The sequence below is a fragment of the Dromiciops gliroides genome, chromosome 2 (genome assembly GCF_019393635.1).
Source record: "Dromiciops gliroides isolate mDroGli1 chromosome 2, mDroGli1.pri, whole genome shotgun sequence".
NCBI classification, from domain to species: domain Eukaryota; kingdom Metazoa; phylum Chordata; class Mammalia; order Microbiotheria; family Microbiotheriidae; genus Dromiciops; species Dromiciops gliroides.
In genome coordinates, this window is record NC_057862.1 from 409846427 (window position 1) to 409867551 (window position 21125).

The 21125-nt window shown below is 45.7% G+C and overlaps 1 protein-coding gene and 1 non-coding gene across 2 annotated transcripts in view; both read right to left on the bottom strand.

Moving 5' to 3' along the window:
- The window catches only part of GPT2 (glutamic--pyruvic transaminase 2), a 53352-nt gene extending 32436 nt beyond the window's left edge, over window positions 1-20916 (bottom strand). The window contains exons 1-4 of the mRNA XM_043983303.1: window positions 20783-20916; window positions 20257-20551; window positions 5774-5863; window positions 1529-1637 (exon numbers count right to left, since the gene is read on the bottom strand). Coding sequence (XP_043839238.1) covers window positions 1529-1637; window positions 5774-5863; window positions 20257-20517 — 460 coding nt within the window. The 5' untranslated portion in view covers window positions 20518-20551; window positions 20783-20916. The remainder of the gene's footprint in view (window positions 1-1528; window positions 1638-5773; window positions 5864-20256; window positions 20552-20782) is intronic.
- Window positions 11429-11556, bottom strand: LOC122745122. The gene has a single exon (XR_006355409.1). It is a non-coding gene; the product is annotated as a U6atac minor spliceosomal RNA (small nuclear RNA).
- Window positions 20917-21125: the final 209 nt, after the last annotated feature.

A 21125-nucleotide genomic window follows, 5' to 3' on the forward strand; every position in this document is an offset into this window, starting at 1 on the left:
AGCACCCTTGGAGTTCCACAGGGGCCCTCCAGGGAGTTTTGACCTGCAGGGTAACTTGACCTTCACCAAGATCCTTTGTAGTGATGCCTGTAGGATACTGAACAAAGAGAAGACAGTTTTTCCACGACTGAGGGCCTCTTTAAGTGGTTTTTCCCTCTGCCTGTGGTCTGGATATCAGCATATAAGGTCAGGACAGTGCAGGAGGGGTTAGGGGAATGGAAGAGAATGAGGAAAAACACAAGGACTGGGCTACTTCCTGAAAGACAAAGCCCAGTCAACCTGAGGGTCAGAAGGCAAAGGCAGGAGCTGGTAATAAAAGGTAATGAGGGTCTGCAGCTCATATTCAGACTGCAAGAAAACTCTTGTCTTCCAGAATGTCCTGGTCTGTATCATGCTTGTGGAGAAACAGCTGGATTCTGAGCTCCATTTCTCTGCTGCTTCTACTCTACTTTTTTTTTTTGGCAGGGCTATGGGGCTTAAGTGACTTGCCCAAGGTCACACAGCTAGTAAGTGTCAAGTGTCTGAGGCCGGATTTGAACTCAGGAACTCCTGAATCCAGGGCCAGTGCTTTATCCACTGCGCCACCTAGCTGCCCCTCTACTCTACTTTTTAAAAAGAGACAGTTGGAGACACCTGGGCAGAGGGGATGGGGCAGCAAGCAGCTTCCATTAAGAAGGGCCCCCTCTGAGCAGGCAAGGGTACAGGAGCAGGAATAAAAGAGAAGATAACAAATTCCCAACACCTCAGAGGCTGGACATCAGGCTTAAAGAAGGAGATGCCTGGTCATTTACTTCTTTCCCAGTAGGGAAAGGGAAAAGAGAATATAATTTTCATCCCAATAGCTCAAGGGAGCCAGATTCCTGTTCTTCTACTTGTGGTATATGGAATTAGCAGGCCCTCTTGCAAACTGCCTTTCTCTGTAAGCATGCAGCAGAAAGCAGGTCATGAGTGGCCCTGGGGTTGGAGGAACTTCAAACTCAGTGAAATGGAAAATTTAAGTGAGGCTCAAGATATATTCAGTCCTAAAAAGGAAGACAGAGAAAAGAACAAAAGGAGATCTGTTGTGTGTGTATGTTTGTGTGTAAAGTCAATAGAATTAATGCCTGAGGTGAAGGAATGATTGGCAAAGCAAAGCAGTATCACTACTTCTGTTTACTCTCCTATTCCCAAAGCTAATAGCTAAATGCTGTCAATCTCTTTAGGGCCCATTGACAAATGAATGCTATTTCCAGAACCTGCCCAGGTGGTAAAATTCAAGCTTTATGAAACAAACATTTTTGCCCTTAGAAACCTAAGGAAGACTTTACTTAAAACAATTACCTTTGAATACACAAAGTAAACCTAAGCATAACCAAGGACGACATACTAATCAGCTTTCTTCCTCTGGGAACATTACCCAGAATTTGTTATTTTAGTCATTAACAATGCACAATTGGGCCCACAGCCTCTTATCCCCTCCAATATGACATACAGAGGTAACCCCTCCCTACCCCTCCCAGTATCAGGCACACCCCATTTAAGGGCTCACCCAGGCTGTTCCCCCCACAGGCCTTTAAGATCCTCCTTGCTCGGTTCTTGGCATCCTCTGGGAAGCTAGGGCTGTCCAACAGGTTTGGATATGTGCAAAGAGCCACCACCTAGAAGGGGAGAAAGGTACATGGGACTCTACTGGAACCTCAATTCATTCTTTGACATCTGATCTTTACTTCTCAAGTTCCAAGAGACAAACTGTGGAGGGAGGGATAACTCTTTGAAAAAACAAACACACACACACACACACACACACACACACACACACCCAGGATCTGTTCCAGAGATTACAGCAGCTCACTTCTGCCTGGGATGGTTGAGCCCAGTTGGTGTGGAGTATTATGGCTCACATTTCTCTACCATTTTAAGGTTTGCAAAAGATTTTTTTTTCACAATTCTGAGATAGGCAGTGCAGAAATTATTATCCATTTTTTGAGATGAGGAAATGGACTTGGAGTGGTTAAGTGATTTGCCAACAGTTGCATGGCTAAATAAGTCTCAGAGCCAGGATTTGAACCCATGCCTCCCAATCCCAAGTTCCATATTCTCTTTTTATTACATCTCATACTTTTGGTGGAGGAGGAATGGAAAGAAGGGAAATATGCAGAGAGCCACTGATCTTTATGGCACTGTCTGAACATCCTAGAACTTGGGCAGAATGGGCATTAAAAGGGGAGCTGAGGGGCAGCTAGGTGGTGCAGTGGATACAGCACCGGCCATGGATTCAGGAGGACCTGAGTTCAAATCCGGCCTCAGACCCTTGACACTTACTAGCTACGTGACCCTGGGCAAGTCACTTAACCCCAATTGCCTCACAAAAAAAAAAAAAAGGGAGCTGAGAAGCATGGTTTGATCCTGAAGTTCCTTCTATGAATAGGAGCTGGGAAACTACTCATGGCATTTCCTGTAAGACAGGGACAGTCCAAAGGGTTAAGGAGTTCTTAATCTCTTCCTGTGTCATAGGTCTCTTGGACAATCTGCTGAAGCCTAAGGACCCCTTCTCAAAATAATGCTTTTAAATGCACAAAATACACAGACTTGGAAAGGAAATCTGTTGTGCTGAAATAGTTAAATATTTAATATTTTAAAAAGAATCAAGTTCACAAACCCCAGGTTAAGGGCCCAAGGTGGAGGGTGGGTGAAATAAAAAAGATGGGCATTCAAAAATGAAGTGTTAAGTAAGGTACTTGACAGAGGTGGAACAAAGCTAATCAATTAATATGGGGCAATCATAGATGTGTCTTATTTGCCTTCATAATCTAAGGCTCCTCTTCTCTTGTCCCTGCATTCTCATTCTCCCCCTAAGCACAGCTTTCCAAGATAGAAGACACACAGCCAGAAGGAATAGCATTCAGAAATGATTTGCTGGTTGAAAAAAGCTGAAACAACAGCAATCTGTGTCCTGCAGCTTTCTGGGTTCCTGGGTACATTGGGTAGATGTGCAGAGAGGTCTTTTCTGAGGCAGAACCATTTCAAATCCCCTCAAGTTAAGTTCCAGTCCACTTAATGAGCCCTTTGACTTTTTTCTACTCTACTTCCCAACTTCACCCCACCCCCCTAGCCCCTACTTTGTTTGTCTGTTCCTTCCAAGAAATCTTATTTAATGATTTGCCATGCCCTGACCCTGAGATCAGGGATTATTCTGATTTCGGCAAGCCTGCCCCAGCAATCGTGAGACCAGTCCCTGTTTGAAAAGGTCAGCAGAACAGTCTGCTAAGGTATGTGGAGTTGGCAGGTGGAGAAGAGGGTATAGAGACAAGAGTTTCTCTATCCCTTGGTGGCTTTTCATTTTTGCACCATCCCTCGAACACTCCCACAGGGGCTACAGCATGACTGGGCATCACTGGATTGGGTGGGAGTCTTCAGAGTCTGAGCTCCTTTTCTGCAGGACAAGAAAACCATTTTCTCTTGAACCCTCCGAGTATACCCTCTGATGCTGCAGACAACTCAGTCAGGAAACCTAGGTTCAAATCATAGTCCTAATACTTGCTTGGTGACCTTGGCTGAGTTGTTTTGTCTGAGTAACCGTTTCTTCCCAATGGGGACAAGAATGACATTGGCACAACTCATCTCCTGGGGTTATAGGAAAAAGCACTTTCTAAACATTCAAGCGCTACAGGAATGTGAGCTCTTTATTATGACTATTAGTTCATGCCCAAGCTAGCTGCTCACCTACTAGCCTAGGGTTAATAAAAACAGCAGTTGCCCAGTGAGGAGGAAAAAAGAACAGTGAAGTCACTTGTTCTCAATGCCAGGACTCCCTGGGGGTGGGGGCGCAGGGGGGGGGGGGGGGAAGCCAGGCAGGCTGTGGGGGAAAAAGGGCATGTGGGGGCAGGTCACTTTTCTATACTTGTTTACAAGGCTGTCTTGGTGTCTCATGAACTGTCCATTAAAAAAAAAAATAGAGACTATGCTGTTATTTGAAACAAAAACAGGTCTTGGGCCACCTTTCTGGTGGTATTTTATGGGCCCAATGAAAACAATTCCCATCGAGGACTGAGTGCTCTCTGGGGACTCCTCCAGATCCAGCTCTGGCCAGGTGTATTCAGGGACAGATAGATAGTTCTCCCAGCAGCAGAACCCTCACAGAGGGCCTCACAGAGCTGGATAGAGCTCCCTTAGAGAGGATATTTAAAACAAAGCAATCCTCATCCCTGTTTACTGCTTCTAGACTGTGTCTTCCTCTTGCTCTTTTAGCCCACGTGGTGTTCTGATTATGTGCACGCCTGCTTGCAGAGCTACAAAGAGACTAGTCTTAACTCCCACCTCTTTGGAGACTTCCTGAGCTCTCTCTCTTTCTATCTATGCATCTTTGTCCTCTTACAGGGTTATAGCTACTGCCTCCACACACCCCCAGATCATCTTTCCTCCCATGACTCTCACCTCTTGTCCCCTCTTCTCTGTGACCTTGGTTGTGCTGAACATGGACTCTCAGGCACTACACAGGAATCCCTGTATCTACGCATCTGAGAGGCAGAAGGACCCTCAGGGGTTTTTCTAGTCCAGCCTGTACTCAGGAATCCTCTCTATAAGACCCTTGGAAAACAGGCAGCACCCAGGGTAAGAGACAACACATCACCTGCAGATGTAGCCTATTCCACTCTCGATCAGTTCTAATTGTTGGGGAGTTTTCCTCACACTGAGTTTAAATCTGCCTCCTTACAACTTCCAGGTTTCTAAATCTACTCTTCGGAACCAAGGCAGACAAAAAGTCTAATCCCTCTCCCACTGGGAGCCTTTTAAATACATGAAGCCTACAGTCGTGCCCCCTACCACTATTACCACCCCCAGCAACCACCCCGCCCAAGGGAAACAAGAAGGGTACAGTAGAAAGACCAATGGATTTGGCAGAGAGGACCTGGGAGCAAATCTTAATTGCCACTTAATCATGGGACCTTCAGCAAGTCACCAAACCTCTATGGGGACTTTAAAATGAGAGGATGGTGCCACAAGGCCTCTCTCTAAGATCCCTTCTAGTTCTAAATCTAAGATCTTAAATATCCTATAATAAAAAACCAATCCAATCCTAAAAGCATCAGATTTGTTTCTTCCAGGAAATCTCCACAGGGAGGTGAGTCTCTGTTTGAAAAGACCAGGAGAGCTGTCCAAGAGGGTCAGTGGGGCTGAGTGGTGAACAAGGGGAAGGAGATGGAGGTTTAAGAGCAAGAGGAGAATGTTGCAATTTAGAGATGAAGGTTCCCACCAGGCAGATGGTCCAGTCAAATTCAAAAGTACATCTATCGGGGCAGCTAGGTGGTGCAGTGGATAGAGCACTGGCCTTGGAGTCAGGAGTACCTGAGTTCAAATCCTGCCTCAGACACTTAACACTTACTAGCTGTGTGACCCTGGGTAAGTCACTTAACCCCAACTGCCTCGCTAAAAAAAAAAAAAAGTACATCTATCGGAGCAGCTAGGTGGCACAGTGGATAAAACACTGGCCCTGGATTCAGGAGGACCTGAGTTCAAATCTGACCTCAGACATTTGACACTTACTAGCTGTGTGACCCTGGGCAAGTCACTTAACCCCAACTGCCCTGCAAAAAAAAAAAAAAAAGTACATCTATCACTGCAGTTGGGGCTTCTGCTTCCCAGGAAGAAAGGAGTTGAGTGGTCACAGATTACGCAGCATGGTAGAAGCTGTTGGGTTGTTTTTTTGTTTTTTTTTCCATAAGCCTACCCCCCTGCAATCTTAACATTGCTTTTCTCTTATCCCATCAGAAACAGCTTGTGCCTGAGCCCTTACCTGTCGAAGGAAGGTAATTGGCTGTTGGCCCATCGCATGGGCATCACCAATGTTGGCTTTTATGACTTCTGTGAAAGGCTTTTTGATGCCCTAAGGAGAGAACACAATGTAGCAGGTGGTTACTTATAGGATGGAGGCATGTTTTACTGCGGAAAGAACAATGACTCTGGAGTCAAAGGTCCTGGGTCCAAATCCCACACAAAGGTTAGTATCTGTGTGACCTTTGGCAAAATACTTCACCTCCCTGGGACTCAACTTCTTCATCAGTAAAATGAAGACTCTGGACTAGGCAGCTCCTGAGGTCCCTTCCAGATCTATATGTATGATCCTATGGGTAGGTAGAGCCCAGATTCTAAATAAAAATATTTTTCAATCTCTCTCTCCCACCTTAATACCCCCCCACACACCCTTACTGAGAAGGAAAGAAAAAAAAGACCCCTGTTAAAAACATGTATCATCAAGCAAAACCAATTTCTAATTCTGCACTCTAAGTCCTTCACCTCTCCAACAGGGATGGAAAGCATGTTTTATCATCAGTCCTTTGGGACTGTAGACGGGCATTATGCTGATCAGAGTTCCTAATCATTTCAAAGTTGTTTGTTTTTACCATACTGTTGTCATCAATATAAACTGTTCTCCTGGTTCAGTTTACTCCACCCTGCATCTATTCATATCAGTCTTCCCATGTTTCTCTGAAACCAACTTCTTCCCATGTTTCTTACAGCACAATGCTATTCCATCACATTTATATACCAGAACTTGTTCAGCTGTTCCCCAATGGATGGGTACCTGGGGCTCATACTTAGAAAGATTAATGCTGAATGGCATTCTCCCAAGAGACCCATGTTCCTCACAGGCTACAGGAATAGCTTTGTGGGGGATATAATCACTTCTCAGAGCATCCAGAAGCAACCAAGGTATACTTGGTTTGGACGTTCCAAAGGTTTTACCTCTCCTCCCCAGAGAACCTCTCACTACCAAGAGTTAGGTGGGGATACACAGGGAACAGAGGAGGATCAGGTCACACATGCCTTCTGCAGACATTTACCATCATTCAAAGTCTCTGTCACTGAAGGCAGCTTCATCTTTGCCTCCTGAACAAATAGCTAGGATTCTTCAGACTGCCGCCACCCACCCACCCTGCAGAAGGCTAACATAGCTATGCAGGCCCTATAGAAAATACCAAGAGTGGAAGCTCCTGTTCATGCACAAAAGGGAAAGGGGGAAAAAAAGGTTTTATCAAAAGCTTATAATTCTAACTCAAGCCCAGGGTCATACAAACAGTATAGTTATCCCTTTCAGATTTCAGGGGGCTCAGGAGTGAACCCTCCCTCCATGCCAAAGAAGTCTGAATTACTTTAGCATTAGAAGATAAAAAATGTAGCTACTATACATAAAATATGTTATTTCTGAGTTTCTAAATTTTTTCTGCATCATCTGCAGTTTCCACAAAACTCCTCCCCCTCTAAATTCCCATTTAATTTCTTATGACAACTTTCTATATATCAGAACCCCAATTGGGAAAGTCACAATGCAGAAGGGATGACTGTATATCAAAAGCAGAACTGGAACCCAGGTCAGTTATTAACTCTGCCAAATTGCCTCCTCTGTTATCAGAAGGACATGCATAGCATCATTAATACTGTGTAGAGGACACTACCTTCAACACAGAGACATAGGTTAGCTAAGGCATTATCTTATCTTAGGAGATAAGACAGCATAAAGGCAGGATAATATCCTCTTCAGAGTCCAAATACCCAAGGGTTCAAATTCCAGCTCTGCTACTTTAGATACACTGAGCAAGTCACTTATTTTTTATAGGTTTTTCTTGGCTTTCTTCCCTGTGAAATGAAGGGTCTGAAGTAGATGATCCATGTGGTCTCTTCCAGCCCTTATGGCCCAATGCTAAATAAAGGGAGTGTTTTCAGTAATCATCTTGGTGCTTTGGATAATAACTATCAGATCTACTTGTTCAGCCCTAACCTCTCTCCTGATCTCCAGGCTCACACTTCCAGCTGTTGATTAAATATCTTGAGTTGCATGACCCACAGACATCTTAAAAACTCAACATATCATCTTTTGTCCCAAACCCTGATGTCTTCTTAACTTCCCTATTACTGTTTCTTTTTTCTTTTCTTTTTTTTTGTGAGGCAATTGGGGTTAAGTGACTTGCCCAGGGTCACACAGCTAGTAAGTGTTAAGTGTCTGAGGTCGGATTTGAACTCAGGTCCTCCTGAATCCAGGGCTGGTGCTTTATCCACTGTGCCACCTAGCTTCCCCCCTGTTACTGTTAAGGGTACCACCATCTTCCCAATGGCCCAAGCTGGCAGCCTGGGGTTGCATGCTCAGTTCCTTACTCTCTCATCTCCTACACTCAATCAGCTGTCAAGTCTCATTGCATCTACTTTTGAAACATCTTACAAAGCTCTTCCTTCTTGATATGCCACCACCCTAGTACAGGTCCTCATCACCTCACACCTTGACCACAGAAACAGCCTATTCATGGTTTACCTGCCTCAAGTCCCACCAATCCCCACCCTGCCATCTCCCTACTCCAACCCATCCTCTACTCAGCTATCAAAAGAATCTTCCCAATAAAGAACCAGTGTGATTATGTCATCTCCCTGGTCCATCTAGACCAGTGGCTCCCTATTCTCCCCACAATCAAATGCGCAACACTGTTTGGCTTTTGAAGCCCTCCATAACCCAGCTCCTTCCTGGTCTTCTTACATCTTTACCAAGTGTACTCTATAATCCAATGACACTGGCTTCTTTGCTGACCCTCAAACAAGACCCTCCTTCACTCCTGTCTCCATCTCCTGACTAAGCATTTTCACTGCTCCTCGTCTCTCCCGGGCCTGGAACTCTCTCCTCCTGTCTCCTAGCCTCCTTGGCCTTCCTTCAGGATTAAGCTATAAAGTTCCATCTTCTGCAAGAAGCCTTTTCCTGTCCTCCTTAATATTAGTGCCTTCAATTCTGAGATGACTCCCAATTTATCCTGCTTAGATCTTTTTTTTTTTTTTTTTTTAGTGAGGCAATTGGGGTTAAGTGACTTGCCCAGGGTCACACAGCTAGTAAGTGTTAAGTGTCTGAGGCCAGATTTGAACTCAGGTCCTCCTGACTCCGGGGCCGGTGCTCTATCCACTGCGCCACCTAGCTGCCCCTGCCTAGATCTATTTTGCAAATAGTTATCTCTTCTATTAGACTGTGAGTTCCTTGAGAACCTTTCTTTGTATTCCAGATGCTTAGTGTGGTTCCTGGCAGATGGCAGGTGCTTACTATATGCTAGCTGACTGATAGATAAGAAGGTAACCCTTCTATCCCCTTTTCTCCAAAGCTCCAGAAATAACATGGGAAATAGCAGACACAAGTCTAGTAAGTACATCACGAGAAGACCAGGCAGCCTCCACCACAAGAGGGCAGGTGGGTTGCCACCTAGCTCTCAGATCCCCTGCGTCAAGGTTATGAACCTGAGACCTCCTTCTTGCTGTTTTGGGTCAGTTCACGGAGAGTTACACTTGATTCAGGGTCCTCAGAAACCACTTGGGAAAGACTCCCCCACCCCCAAAGGACTTCCTTTAAGGGGCCTGAGAGTGACAGGGAAACCAAACAAATCTATCTTTCAAAAGCTGGAAGGAGAAAATGGCAGAAGAGATGCCTAATAATCCAGGCCACGTTTCCCTCGTCTCAAGCCCAGCCTGTGGGGAAGTGGGGGGAAGGGTAGAAGCCTTGGGAGAGAGCCAGACACATGGGAATTGAGTCCAATCTCATGGAGATGTTTAGAAACCAGAACAGAGAGATGCTGGGAGAAAGGGTAGGGGAATGAAGTGAGGATGATACACTGATGAGAAGACAAACCAACAGACTCCCTTGGGAATGTGTTCCAGGACTGAATGGTCAAGGGGCTGGCCCTGAGAAAGAAGCCTAAGCCCACAGTCCCATAGCACCTTGGAAACCAGCCTGGCTTGCTGGCACAAAGATCTTTCTGTCAGCCTGGCCCACTCCCATGGTCCCCATGCATGACCAACTGAATGAAATTTCCATGGCTCCAAATTAATATATTCGCTGGAAGGAAGCAAACCTGTCACTGGCATGACAGCAAGCAACCAAAACACAGCTGTAGGACTCCACTGCAGGCCCATTATCCTGCATAAGAATAACACTTGGGAACAGCCTCCCCCTGCTCCCCAGCCCCCTTTCCCTGGCCAACTTCTTCTACTCCTTGTTTCACCCAATGGATTCAAAGCTTGCTTTGTAGGGGGCTTGGGAATGTTGAATTTCTTCCTTTCTGTGTGTTCTTGAGACAGCCCAATGATAGATGGTTTTAGGAGCAGGGAAGTCAGCCACAGACCGCACCCCCCCCCCCACCAGCCCCAGCTCTCACAAGATCTCTCCCCACTAAAGCATGGCTAGTTCTTTTCAAATGGCTATTTGAGACCTTTTGAAGGTGTTGGGAGGGGGAAGGGGGTACACCAGGCTGCCCAGCTACTGAGGCAGGGCTCAAGGTACAGAGATGCAAATACAAGGTTTGGTTTTCCAACAGGGAAGGGATGCTTTCCCTGCTAAACCCCCGGGGATCTGGCAGTGTAGGGAGGAACAACAACTCCCCCCACCCCCAACTACTTGTGTCTCTCTATGCCAACACATGAAGATCAAGTCCTCAAGGGTAGATTACAACCCCTAATTACATATATCTTGCTCCGGATTTTTGGGAGATTACCCTTGTCCAGAGCACCACGTCCAGCCTCAGGGCCCTGGTCTAAATCTATCCACAGCACTCACTAGCCAAGTTAAGATTAGTGAAGCCAGAGGTGTTTACCAGGCTGAGAGTATCCTTATTACCCATATCTTATATCTTATCCCCCACCTCCACCCCCCATCCCTCCCATCCCACTCTCCAATCTAATCTCTCTCTGCTTAACTAATATCCTATCAGGTTAGGGGTGGAGCACTTAACACATTCTCGGCTGTCTCTCCCTCACAGCCACACCAAGAAAATCCAGCGGCAGAGCTGGCAAGGAAAGGCCCTAGAGGTCTTGAGGAAGACCAGTGCAGGGTTAAACTCTCTTCTGTTTCCACCTCCAATCCCCACTGCACCTTCTCTCCCCTCCCCCCCCCCCCCCCCGCCCTTCCCCAAGAAAAAAAATTATAGGTTTTTTTCCCCTTATTTTATTTTTTTTTTGGGTGAGGCAATTGGGGTTAAGTGACTTGCCTAGAGTCACACAGCTAGTAATTGTTAAGTGTCTGAGGCTGGATTTGAACTCAGGTCCTCCTGAATCCAGGGCCGGTGCTCTATCCACTGCGCCACCTAGCTGCTCCTTTTTTCCTTATTTAAAAAAGAAATAAAGAAAAAAAGCCCAACTTTACAGGTGAGAGGTGAAAAGTCATGGCTTGGGAGTCAGGAGATTGAGGCTCTAGTTTCAGATTTCACACCATCTAAGGGGAAACAGGCAATGCAAACCCAAAGAGCTCGATACCAGTTTGTCTTTTTTTTTTTTTAAAACATGGTCAGGGGGGCAGCTAGATGGCGCAGTGGATAGAGCACTGGCCCTGGAGTCAGGAGCACCTGAGTTCAAATCCGGCCTCAGACACTTAACACTTACTAACTGTGTGACCTTGGGCAAGTCACTTAACCCCAATTGCCTAAGAAAAAAAAAAAAAACATGGTCAGATGCCACAGAGTAGGTGGCAATGCCTTAACCGTATATGTGTTGTAAAGGCCACTAGGACCTCTTCCATCCTTATCAAGGGGAGTGCCAACCTTCTCTCCTTTCATACAACACCCAGTTTGTCTTTTACAAAAGATCATCTAGCTGTATGATCTTGAAGCCGTAGTCTTCCAGCATCTCTGTGCTTAAGGTTCCTTTTCTGCCAAATGGGGATGATCATTTCTGCCCTACATGCTTCATCTCAAGGCCTAGCAAAGTGCTAGGCAGCAGCAAAAGGTTGTTGCTGTTGTTCCCCTTCTTATGATTATTACTACCAGAGTATCACCCCAAGCTCACTCCTCTCCAATCCATCTTCCACACAGACCCAGGTCTGACTATGCTTCATTCTGTAGCTCTCCACTACCTCTAGGATCAAACATGAACTCCTGTTGGCAATTTAATGCCCTTTGCAACTTGGCTCCAAACTACCTTTGCAGATTTGTTACAAGTTGTTCCCCCTTGGGCCTTCTCCCTGTTCCTTTTATACAACCTGACATCTTGGTACCTTTGTAATGACTGTCACTAACTCCTAAGATGCACACCACCTCTTAAAATGCCTCACTCATTTCCTTCAAAGCTCAGCTCAAACGTGATCTCTCATATGACTTTCCTGATTTCTGCCCCCTGCCAGTTGCTAATACTACCTCCCTCAAATTATTTTCATATATATTTTGTGTATGCTTATAGGTGCACCTATTGTATCCCTTGATAGAATCTAAGTTGGATGGGTTCATTTTTGTTGGTTTTTTTTTGAGAGGCAATTGGGGTTAAGTGACTTGCCCAGGGTCACACAGCTAGTAAGTGTTAAGTGTCTGAGGCCGGATTTGAACTCAGGTACTCCTGAATCCAGGGCCGGTGCTCTATCCACTGCGCCATCTAGCTGCCCCTGGATGGGTTCATTTTTGATGTTGTGTCCCCAAAGCCTGGCAAGAGTGCTTGACATAGAATACGAATCACTGTTGTTACTGCTCACAACACACAAGGAACCTTTGGATTAGGGCAGACTGTTTAGGAGAAGGGGGAGCTGAATCCACAAGATATTAAGAGGGATCTCACCCTCTGGCTCCTCTCTCTTGATCCTAACTTCAAAAGTCCTGGTTAAAAAAAAAAAAGCCCTTTGCTCTGAACTGAAAGGATCGAAGACTGGGGAATGCAAGAAGCTAACCAGAGGCTCCTGAAAGAACCCAAGGGTCACTGCAAAGGGGAACCTCATGAACCCACATCCTCCTAAGAGCTCTGACCCTGGGAACCTCCTACCAACAAATGCTTCCAAAGAACACCAGAGAAGAGAAAGCTTCATCACAAAGAGGACAATGACAACCAGGCTCAACATCTTAAATCAAAACCAAGGCGAAGAAACAAGACTGGATTATATAAGTCCTCCACCCAGCCCTCTCCAGGAAGCCAGAATCCAGAAATAGCCTGACCAGGTTATTAAGAAGAGATTATAGATCAGGGCTCCAAGTGTCTAATTGCCTAGTACACACCAAACTCTAGCAGCTCCCTGTCTCCAGGGGAAGAGTGATCAAACTGGCCAGAGGCTGAGGTATTCTGTCGATGCTAACAGGGAGGACCTGGTGTAGCTGGGCCATCTAAGGTCTGGCTGCTCCCAAAAGAGGGACATCCCCACTCATAGTATAAGGCCATGGAAAGAACACCAGACTCGGATGTCAAAGACTCTGGTTTAAGTCCTGGCTCCAACACTTCTATAAAACTCAGTCTTCTCCTCTGTACAATGGGCTAATACCTGCACAACCTATCTTACAGTGCCTGTTGTGAGAACAGTGCTTTGTAAATAACAGCTGTTTCTCCAGGGGAAGAGACTAGTCAAAAAGAGCAGTGGCCCAGCTTTCCAGCAGGACTACTCTGAAGAAAATGTTTTATCGACTTCTAACTGGGAAGCAATCCTCTTACTATCTTTATCCCCTTTCAAATGTCACGAGTGAAGTGCTTGGGGGGGGGGGGGGGAGCCAAGATGGTGGAGGAAAAACAGTAGCTTTATGGACCTCTTTCCACCATCCCTCCAAAGAGCTCATGAGTGAAGTGCTAGGACTTAGGGAAAGAGGAAGAACTGCAGGAAGGGTTAATCAAGAGCAGAGGAGCCAATGAGACAGCAAAGAGGAACTGAAAATATACACATAGATCTGATCAACAAGAAGCTAGCAGCCAGGCTTTTCAAGGAACTGCTGCATCAGCAGCCCACCAGAAGCCCCACTGGGTTGGCCCTCTTTGCCTAAGACTAAATGGGGGAGGAGGAGGAAGAGAAGAAGGGTTGGAGCAAAGGTAGAGGAGTACTGATCTTCAGCATTAAGGGAAAGCCCTGATGTGTCCTGCCTTAACTCAGTCTCTCCAACAAGCAAGCCTTATTATTCAGAAGAGAAATCCAAGCTTAACTAAGAGAAGTGATTCTTTGCATTTCTACACTGATCTCTGCTTTGCTGAGCCTCTTCAAATACATGGTGCCACATTAACCTCCTAACCATGACTCAGAGGTCAGAAGGCAGTCATAGTTATCCCAGTTTTACAGAGGAAGAAATCAAGGTCCATCCTTTAAGTGAGCTATCCAAGCTTTATATAGCAAATCAATGACAAAAACACTAGTCAGTCAGTCAACAAGCACTTGGCCCACCAGGCACTTACTAAGTGCTAGGCACTATGCTAAATGCTAGGGATCCATGGAAGTCAATGACACTGTTCTCCTGCCTTCAAGGAGATCATATACCTTGACATAACAATGTCAATAGCTGTGTACATGCAAGATACATGAAGACCAGATAGAGGGTAATCTCAGAGGGAAAGCATTAGTGGAGGGTAGGCTGGGAAAGGCTTCCAGCAGGTCTCTCAACTTCTCTTTCCAAACTGAATGCCTATACTATTTTCACTTTGTTTTTTCTTTCTCATGGCTGGCTCAGGCTCTTTTCTGTCTGGGACCTTGAGCTGGTGACTGAAGAGAAGGAGTCTAGTCTGAACCCTAGGGTAGATCGGCTTTTCTATCTTTCTGAACTCCATGTGTTCTCTCTTTACTAATCCCAAATACACTTTAATAAATGCTTAATGCCTAAACTGTTGCTGAAGCTTCTAATTTATAAGTAAATCCTAGCTAGTTCCCACACACACACTAGGGGCAAAAAAAAGGTGACCAGACACATTAGATTTTAAATGTCACAGAGGGGAAAACCTCACAAAGACATTTAATCCTTTTCAATTTCTCCCTGGCATATCAAAACCTGACAGCCTTAGGTTTTTTGGTGGGGCAATGAGGGTTAAGTGACTTGCCCAGGGTCACACAGCTAATAAGTGTCAAGTGTCTGAAGCCAGATTTGAACTCAGGTCTTCCTAAATCCAGGGCCAGGACTTTATCCACTGTGCCACTTAGCTGCCCCCCAGTCTTAGTTTTAAGGGCCCTACAGCAACATGGGCTAAATAAACACTGAGCAAAAACCGAGGCAAGATGGAGAAATGCTGAGGTTGGGGCCCTTCTCCCTTAGTTCTCACAAAGCACTCTGTTTTGTAACTCTCTAATGCAATTATCATAATGTACCCTGGAGTATCACAGAAGTATAGTATGTAATGCAGGAGGAGCTCAACAAACGTTTATTGACTTCGAATTAGCATGCTCGGGTCAGAAATGCCTTCCCTAAGTTTTGTATCTTCCCCAGTGTCTAGTACAGTACTTTGCATAGAGAAAGTGCCTCATAAATGTTTATTCTAGTCAGGGTTTTACATATATTCTTTTTCTGTTTTCCTTATATAGGCAAATATTCATTTTTGGATATTTGTGAACTTCAGAATAAAGAAAAAATAAAAACTGAAAAAAAAAATTTATTCCATTTGCATTTTCTTTTTATTTATTTATTTTTTTTAGTTTTTTTTTAGTGAGGCAATTGGGGTTAAGTGACTTGCCCAGGGTCACACAGCTAGTAAGTGTTAAGTGTCTGAGGCCGGATTTGAACTCAGGTACTCCTGACTCCAGGGCCGGTGTTCTATCCACTGTACCACCTAGCTGCCCCCCCATTTGTATTTTCAAACTCCGGTTCAAGAAGAATTATACACACTGCTTACAGTGCTCATCTGTCAGGGCTGAAAATACATCAAGATGGCAAAAAAATGTCAGAGAAAGAGGTTGTCAGCATGGAAATCAATTCAACATTCATTGAGCACCTACTAAATGCAAAGCACCTTTCAATCCAAATTCAACAAACATTTACTGAATGCCTACCTACTGTGGTACAAAAAAACATTGAGCTAAGTACTGGAGATATATACATTAAAATAAAGGCATCTTAGCTCCCTAGATGCTTATTCTCTTGGGAGGGGGCAAGGGGGAAGATCCAATATATCCAATAAAAAACCAGATAATTAAATGTAAGTTCATTTGATGAGAATACTGACAACTGAGGGTCTGGTTGGGGAGTGATCATGAAAACTTAGGACACTGAAGGAAGAGAAGAGGGGTGAAAATGAGGAGGGAGAGCATCTAGGTGTTGCGGCATTTGTGAAAGTTTGGATAACAGCTGGGGAAAAAAGCCCCACCAAGATGCTGTGGAAAGACGACTGGATTTATTGTCAGAGGACTTGGTTTAAAATATCAGTTCTGCCATTAGTTCTGGGCCTTAGTTTCCTTGCATGTAAACTGTAGGGGTTGGATTAGATCAATTCTACAGTCCCTTCTAACTCTTAAATCAGTCATTTTATAACAGGCCAGTTTGGCTGGAAAACAGAGAGGGTAGATGGGAGTCATGTGAAATAATCATAGAAAGGTAGGTTCAAAGACAGACTGTCAAAAACCTTAAAAATTAAGCTCGAGGGCAGCTAGGTGGCCCAGTGGATAGAGCACCGGCCCTGGATTCAGGAGGACCTGAGTTCAAATCTGGCCTCAGACACTTAACACTTACTAGCTGTGGGACCCTGGGCAAGCCACTTAACCCCAATTACCTCACCAAAAAAAAAAAAAAAAATTAAGCTTGAGAGTCAATTTTATTTCTACAAGCAATAGGGATCCATTGAAGGCCTCTGAGCAGGGGAGTGACATGGTCAGAAGCCTTCTGGTTCTGCCTTAGGAAAATTACTTTGACAACTATATGGAAGATGAATTGGAGGGAGGTGGGACTGGTAGCAAGGAGAATCATTAGGCATCTCTTGCAGTAATTCTGGTGAAGGAGATGGGGCCTGGCCTAAAGTAGCAGCACTGATGCTTTCAAGGTACTTAGAAAGGGTATTAGCTTCCATAATATACTTTCAGATTCAGTTAACTTTCTCTCCCATCCTTTTTCTTTCCCTTATGCGCTTTCACTTGGATGCAGTTCAATTCATGGATTTTCTTCTCATAACTGTCAGAAAGGGCAGAGTCTCAGGGCTCTAAGGCCTTTGGACACATTCTCCTCTAGGTTACTTTCTGAAAAGAATGAGAATCAGCAGTCCATGTTCAAGTTGGATGTCCTCAGTAAGATGTTTGCAAAGAACTCAAAACTGGGCAGCAGTACAAAGTTCTCTGTTTAGTAAGAGAACATCAAATGTCACAAATATCCTTTAGGGTACAGTGAAAAGAGCACTGCATTTGGAATTAGAAGGCCTGTCACCTGTGGGACCCTGGACAACTCATTTATTTAATCTTCTGGTTAACATTCCTCAATTGTAAAATTAGGGGTGAGGTGAGATGACCTCAAAGTTTCCTTTCACCTCTAGATTGATTAAGCTATGATGTACAGGATATTAAAACGGATCTTAGGGCATATCCACTCAAATCTCATTTTACAGAAGGAAACTGAGGCCTAGAGAGACTTGCCAAAAAAAGTTAAGTTATACAGCACTGTTCATTCATTTGCCTCCAATGAGCAGTTACATGTCATTGTTAAGAAGAGTGAAGCCCCTTATTATAGTGGTGCATTTTGACCACATCTTTGCAGATAGATTCAGAGAAACTGGAGCGGGCTCCAAAGAATGCAAGAAATATTTTTTAAAATGGCAAATAGGGATGAGAGGATGAGAGACAAGGTAAAGAACTGGGGTTGTTTAAGTTTGGACAAGAAGAGAGTGATGTAATTATTGTCTTTAAGGGAATGAAGAAGAGTTCCTGAGGATAACAATGACCAATATTCTCCAGGTTGATAAAAGGACTAAATGGAAGATAATGGGTTTAAATTAGAAATACTAGTTGGACATCAGGAAGAATCTGATGGGAGGGGGAGGGGGAGAACTACAGTAAAGAATTAAAGGTTATTGGGGCAGCTAGGTGGCACAGTGGATAGAGCACTGGCCCTGGAGTCAGGAGGACCTGAGTTCAAATCTGGCCTCAGACACTTGACACTTACTAGCTTTGTGACCCTGGGCAAGTCAGTTAACCCCAATTGCCTCACCAAAAAAAAAAAAAAGAAAGAAAGAAAGAAAGAAAGAAAGAAAGAAAAGAAAAAAAAAGAAATCATGGGGGCAGCTAGGTGGCACAGTGGATAGAGCACCAGCCCTGGATTCAGGAGGACCTGAGTTCAAATCCGGCCTCAGACAGTTGACACTAGCTGTGTGACCCTGGGCACATCACTTAACCCTCATTGCCCCGAAAAAATAAAACAAAACAAAATCGTGGTCCAGTAGAAAGAGTGCAAGATTTGGCATTTGAGAATGTAGGTTCAAATCCTGGCAGAATAATGAAATGTTTTTGGACCTCAGTTTCCTTAGCTGTACATAGACGGAGGATATTGGACTAAATGGCCTTTGAGGTCCCTACCAGGTTTAAATTTATGATACTAGGATACTGAGGCCCATAGAGGTCAAGGTGAGTTTTAAAAGGTGACACAGTGATAGTCAAGTTGTTGGTAGACCCTAGCCTAGAGTCTAGCTCCCTCCATTACTAGCCCAGTGTGCCACTGGGATAGAAGTCAGCCTTATAGTGTGAGAAACCTGGATTCAAGTCCTACCTCAGCCAAATGCCTAGTTATGTGACCCTGGGCAAATTAATCTGTGTCCTAAGCAACCTTCAAGTTACAGAGGAGTTGCCAAATTCGAGAAGGAAGTTTCTACACTGGGAGTGCCTCTGACACACCTATGAAATCATATCTGGTGAAGACAGGACCAACCAACCACAACAACAAAAAAGATAAATAATAACTCTATCTGGTTTACTGGGATTCAAAGACAATTGTCTCTGGCCCTCCAAATTACAAAGAGAAGACAAACTACTTATTTTCCCCACTGTCCCTTCCTACCATGAAGGATACACCTGGTTTAGGAAATTAAAAACAAATAGAGGCAATTCTTGCCAGAAAGCAGAAGTGATCTTTAAATGCCAGGAAGGAGACAATGATGATGACAACTCAATGATGAGACTTGCACTTTGAGCTGGCTGTTAGTTTGATTCAGCAGAACGAAGTGTCCTGACACATCTTGACCAGAATTACCATCATTAATCTTTGCCTGATCACAGGTGGGGTTGCGGACCAACCAGTACTGCCAAGAATCAGGTTCCTTGCCCAGAATACAGAATAGGGCCAGACTAGTGAGAAGGGCACCTTTCTATGGAGGCTTAGAGGCTAACACCTCAGATGGAGAACAAGGAGAACATTTAGGGTGAGGAGTCCAGAACAGAAAGGAACAGAAAGTATCAGTCTCCCTGCTTTATTTATTCTAACTAGCCTTTTTCTCTAGAGACAGTCATTATATGACAGTAATGCTTTTGATACTTCTTATTCTGGATTTCAACCACAGTGAACTCAAACAGTACAGCCCAAACCTGTCCTGGTCACAGGGGAAAAAAATGAAATGCAGAACTGTTGGACTTATTTTGTAAAGACCAGAGAAATCAACCCTAAGCCGACCAAGAACACAGAAGGCTAGAGAGCCTAATAGCAAGGGAAAGAGTCAATAAAAACTTGGAAGACAACCCAGAAGCTCCAAACATGACAAGCTCAGGCAGGGAAGAACGGAATTCCAATGTACTTTTCTCAGCCCCACCTACCCCCAAACCCAGTCAACATCAGGAAAGGGAGCAAGGGGTCCTTAACCAAGAAAATCGTAAAATCACAGAAGCTCAAGCATTGCAAGGGTCCTAATAAGATCATCTAGGCCAAATCTCTCTACACTAGAGGAGTCCCCTCTACAACAATTCCCAACAAATGGTTAAAGTGCTTCTGCATTGAAGATATCCAAATGACCCATCAATTCACAGCTTTCAGAGGCAACTCATTCTATTTTTGGACAGCTCTAATTGTTAGCTTTTCCCCTATACTGACCTGAATTCTGCCTCCCCCAACTTCCAAACTCTCAGATTACCAAGAGGGTAAAAGGCAACCAGATGGAAGAGGTTCCTCCACATGAAAGTAAGCTTGCCTCCTGGGGAGGAAACGGGATAAAAAGGCATCTCTTTCCTCAAAGGTCTCCCATGAGGAAGGGATGACAAGGAGGAGCCACTTTGAGGTTATTTTAATACTGATCTTCGAGGTGGACAATAGAAATTGATGGGATTTCTCAGAATATGACTGCCCAGGTAAGCTGAGACAGTGACAAACAGGTCGTGATTTGGAACTGGAAGACCGAAGTTGTAATGGGTCTCAGTCACTTATAAGGACTCTGTATCCTCTCTCTGGGCCTCAGTTTCTTCTTCTATAAAATGGACTTGGAGAATAGAGGATCTCTCTAACACCCTTCCAGCTTTAAAATCTGGTTGTTTCGAAGAGGCTCTGCTTCTTTTCCCCCTCAACTTCAGTGCATGAACAAGCACTGGGGAGAGACGCCACCGTCCTGCCTGGGCTGACGCCCCCTCCCCGGTGCCCTGCTCCCCCTCACCCGCTGCAGCTCCATCTCGATCTCGCCAGCTTTGAGTAGGATGGGCCCCCGCACAGCATACTCCACCGCCTTCACCCGCGGATTCATGGACTCGGGCGTCAGGATCCTCTCGCGCCCGTTCTTCTCCGGCCGCAGCTTCAGCATCGCCGAGGCCTCGGCAGCCGCGCTGCTCCAGCCTCGGGACCGGCCCCGGCCCCAGCCCGTGGAGCGCTGGCAGCAGCCGGCGCGCAGCCCCAGCACCAACCCCGCCGCCCGCTGCATGACTCCGGCGCTCCTCTGCCCGCTACCCGGGACCCTGGCAAAAAACAAACGCTCGATCAGCAAACGGCCAGCCCGCCCCCGGGCGCCGCCCCCCTGCAGCCTCCTCCCCCGTCCCCAAGGCCAAGCCGAGGGGTTATTTCATCAGCTGGGGGAGCCGGGTCGTTTGCAAACGCTGACTCCGGGGCACTCTCGGTGTGCCCGGTCCGCGCCAGCTGAACCAAAGCACCAGGGACTGGCAAAGGAGGCGGCGCAGGACGCCACATGCCTGGCTACTCCTCCTTCCCGCGCCTAAACCCAGCGCGCTCTCCTCAAGCTGGCCTCGATACAGGCGGCAACGGCGGCGGCAGCAGCAGCATCACCCGCGGCGGGCTCCCGGCTCCCGGCTTGCGGATCCCGCAGCAGTCACTCACAAGACCAGCCTCTCCGCCTCTCCCACACCCATCAGGAGAAGAAGCCAGGGAGCCGGCTCTAAAACGCCGCGCCACTCCCTGGGACTTGTAGTTCCCGGAGAGGGCTTCGAAGCGCAGGTACAAGAGCTCAGGGAAACTACAATTCCCACTATGCACTGCGCTGAACCCGTGGAGGTGAGGGGGGTAAGGGAGGGAGCC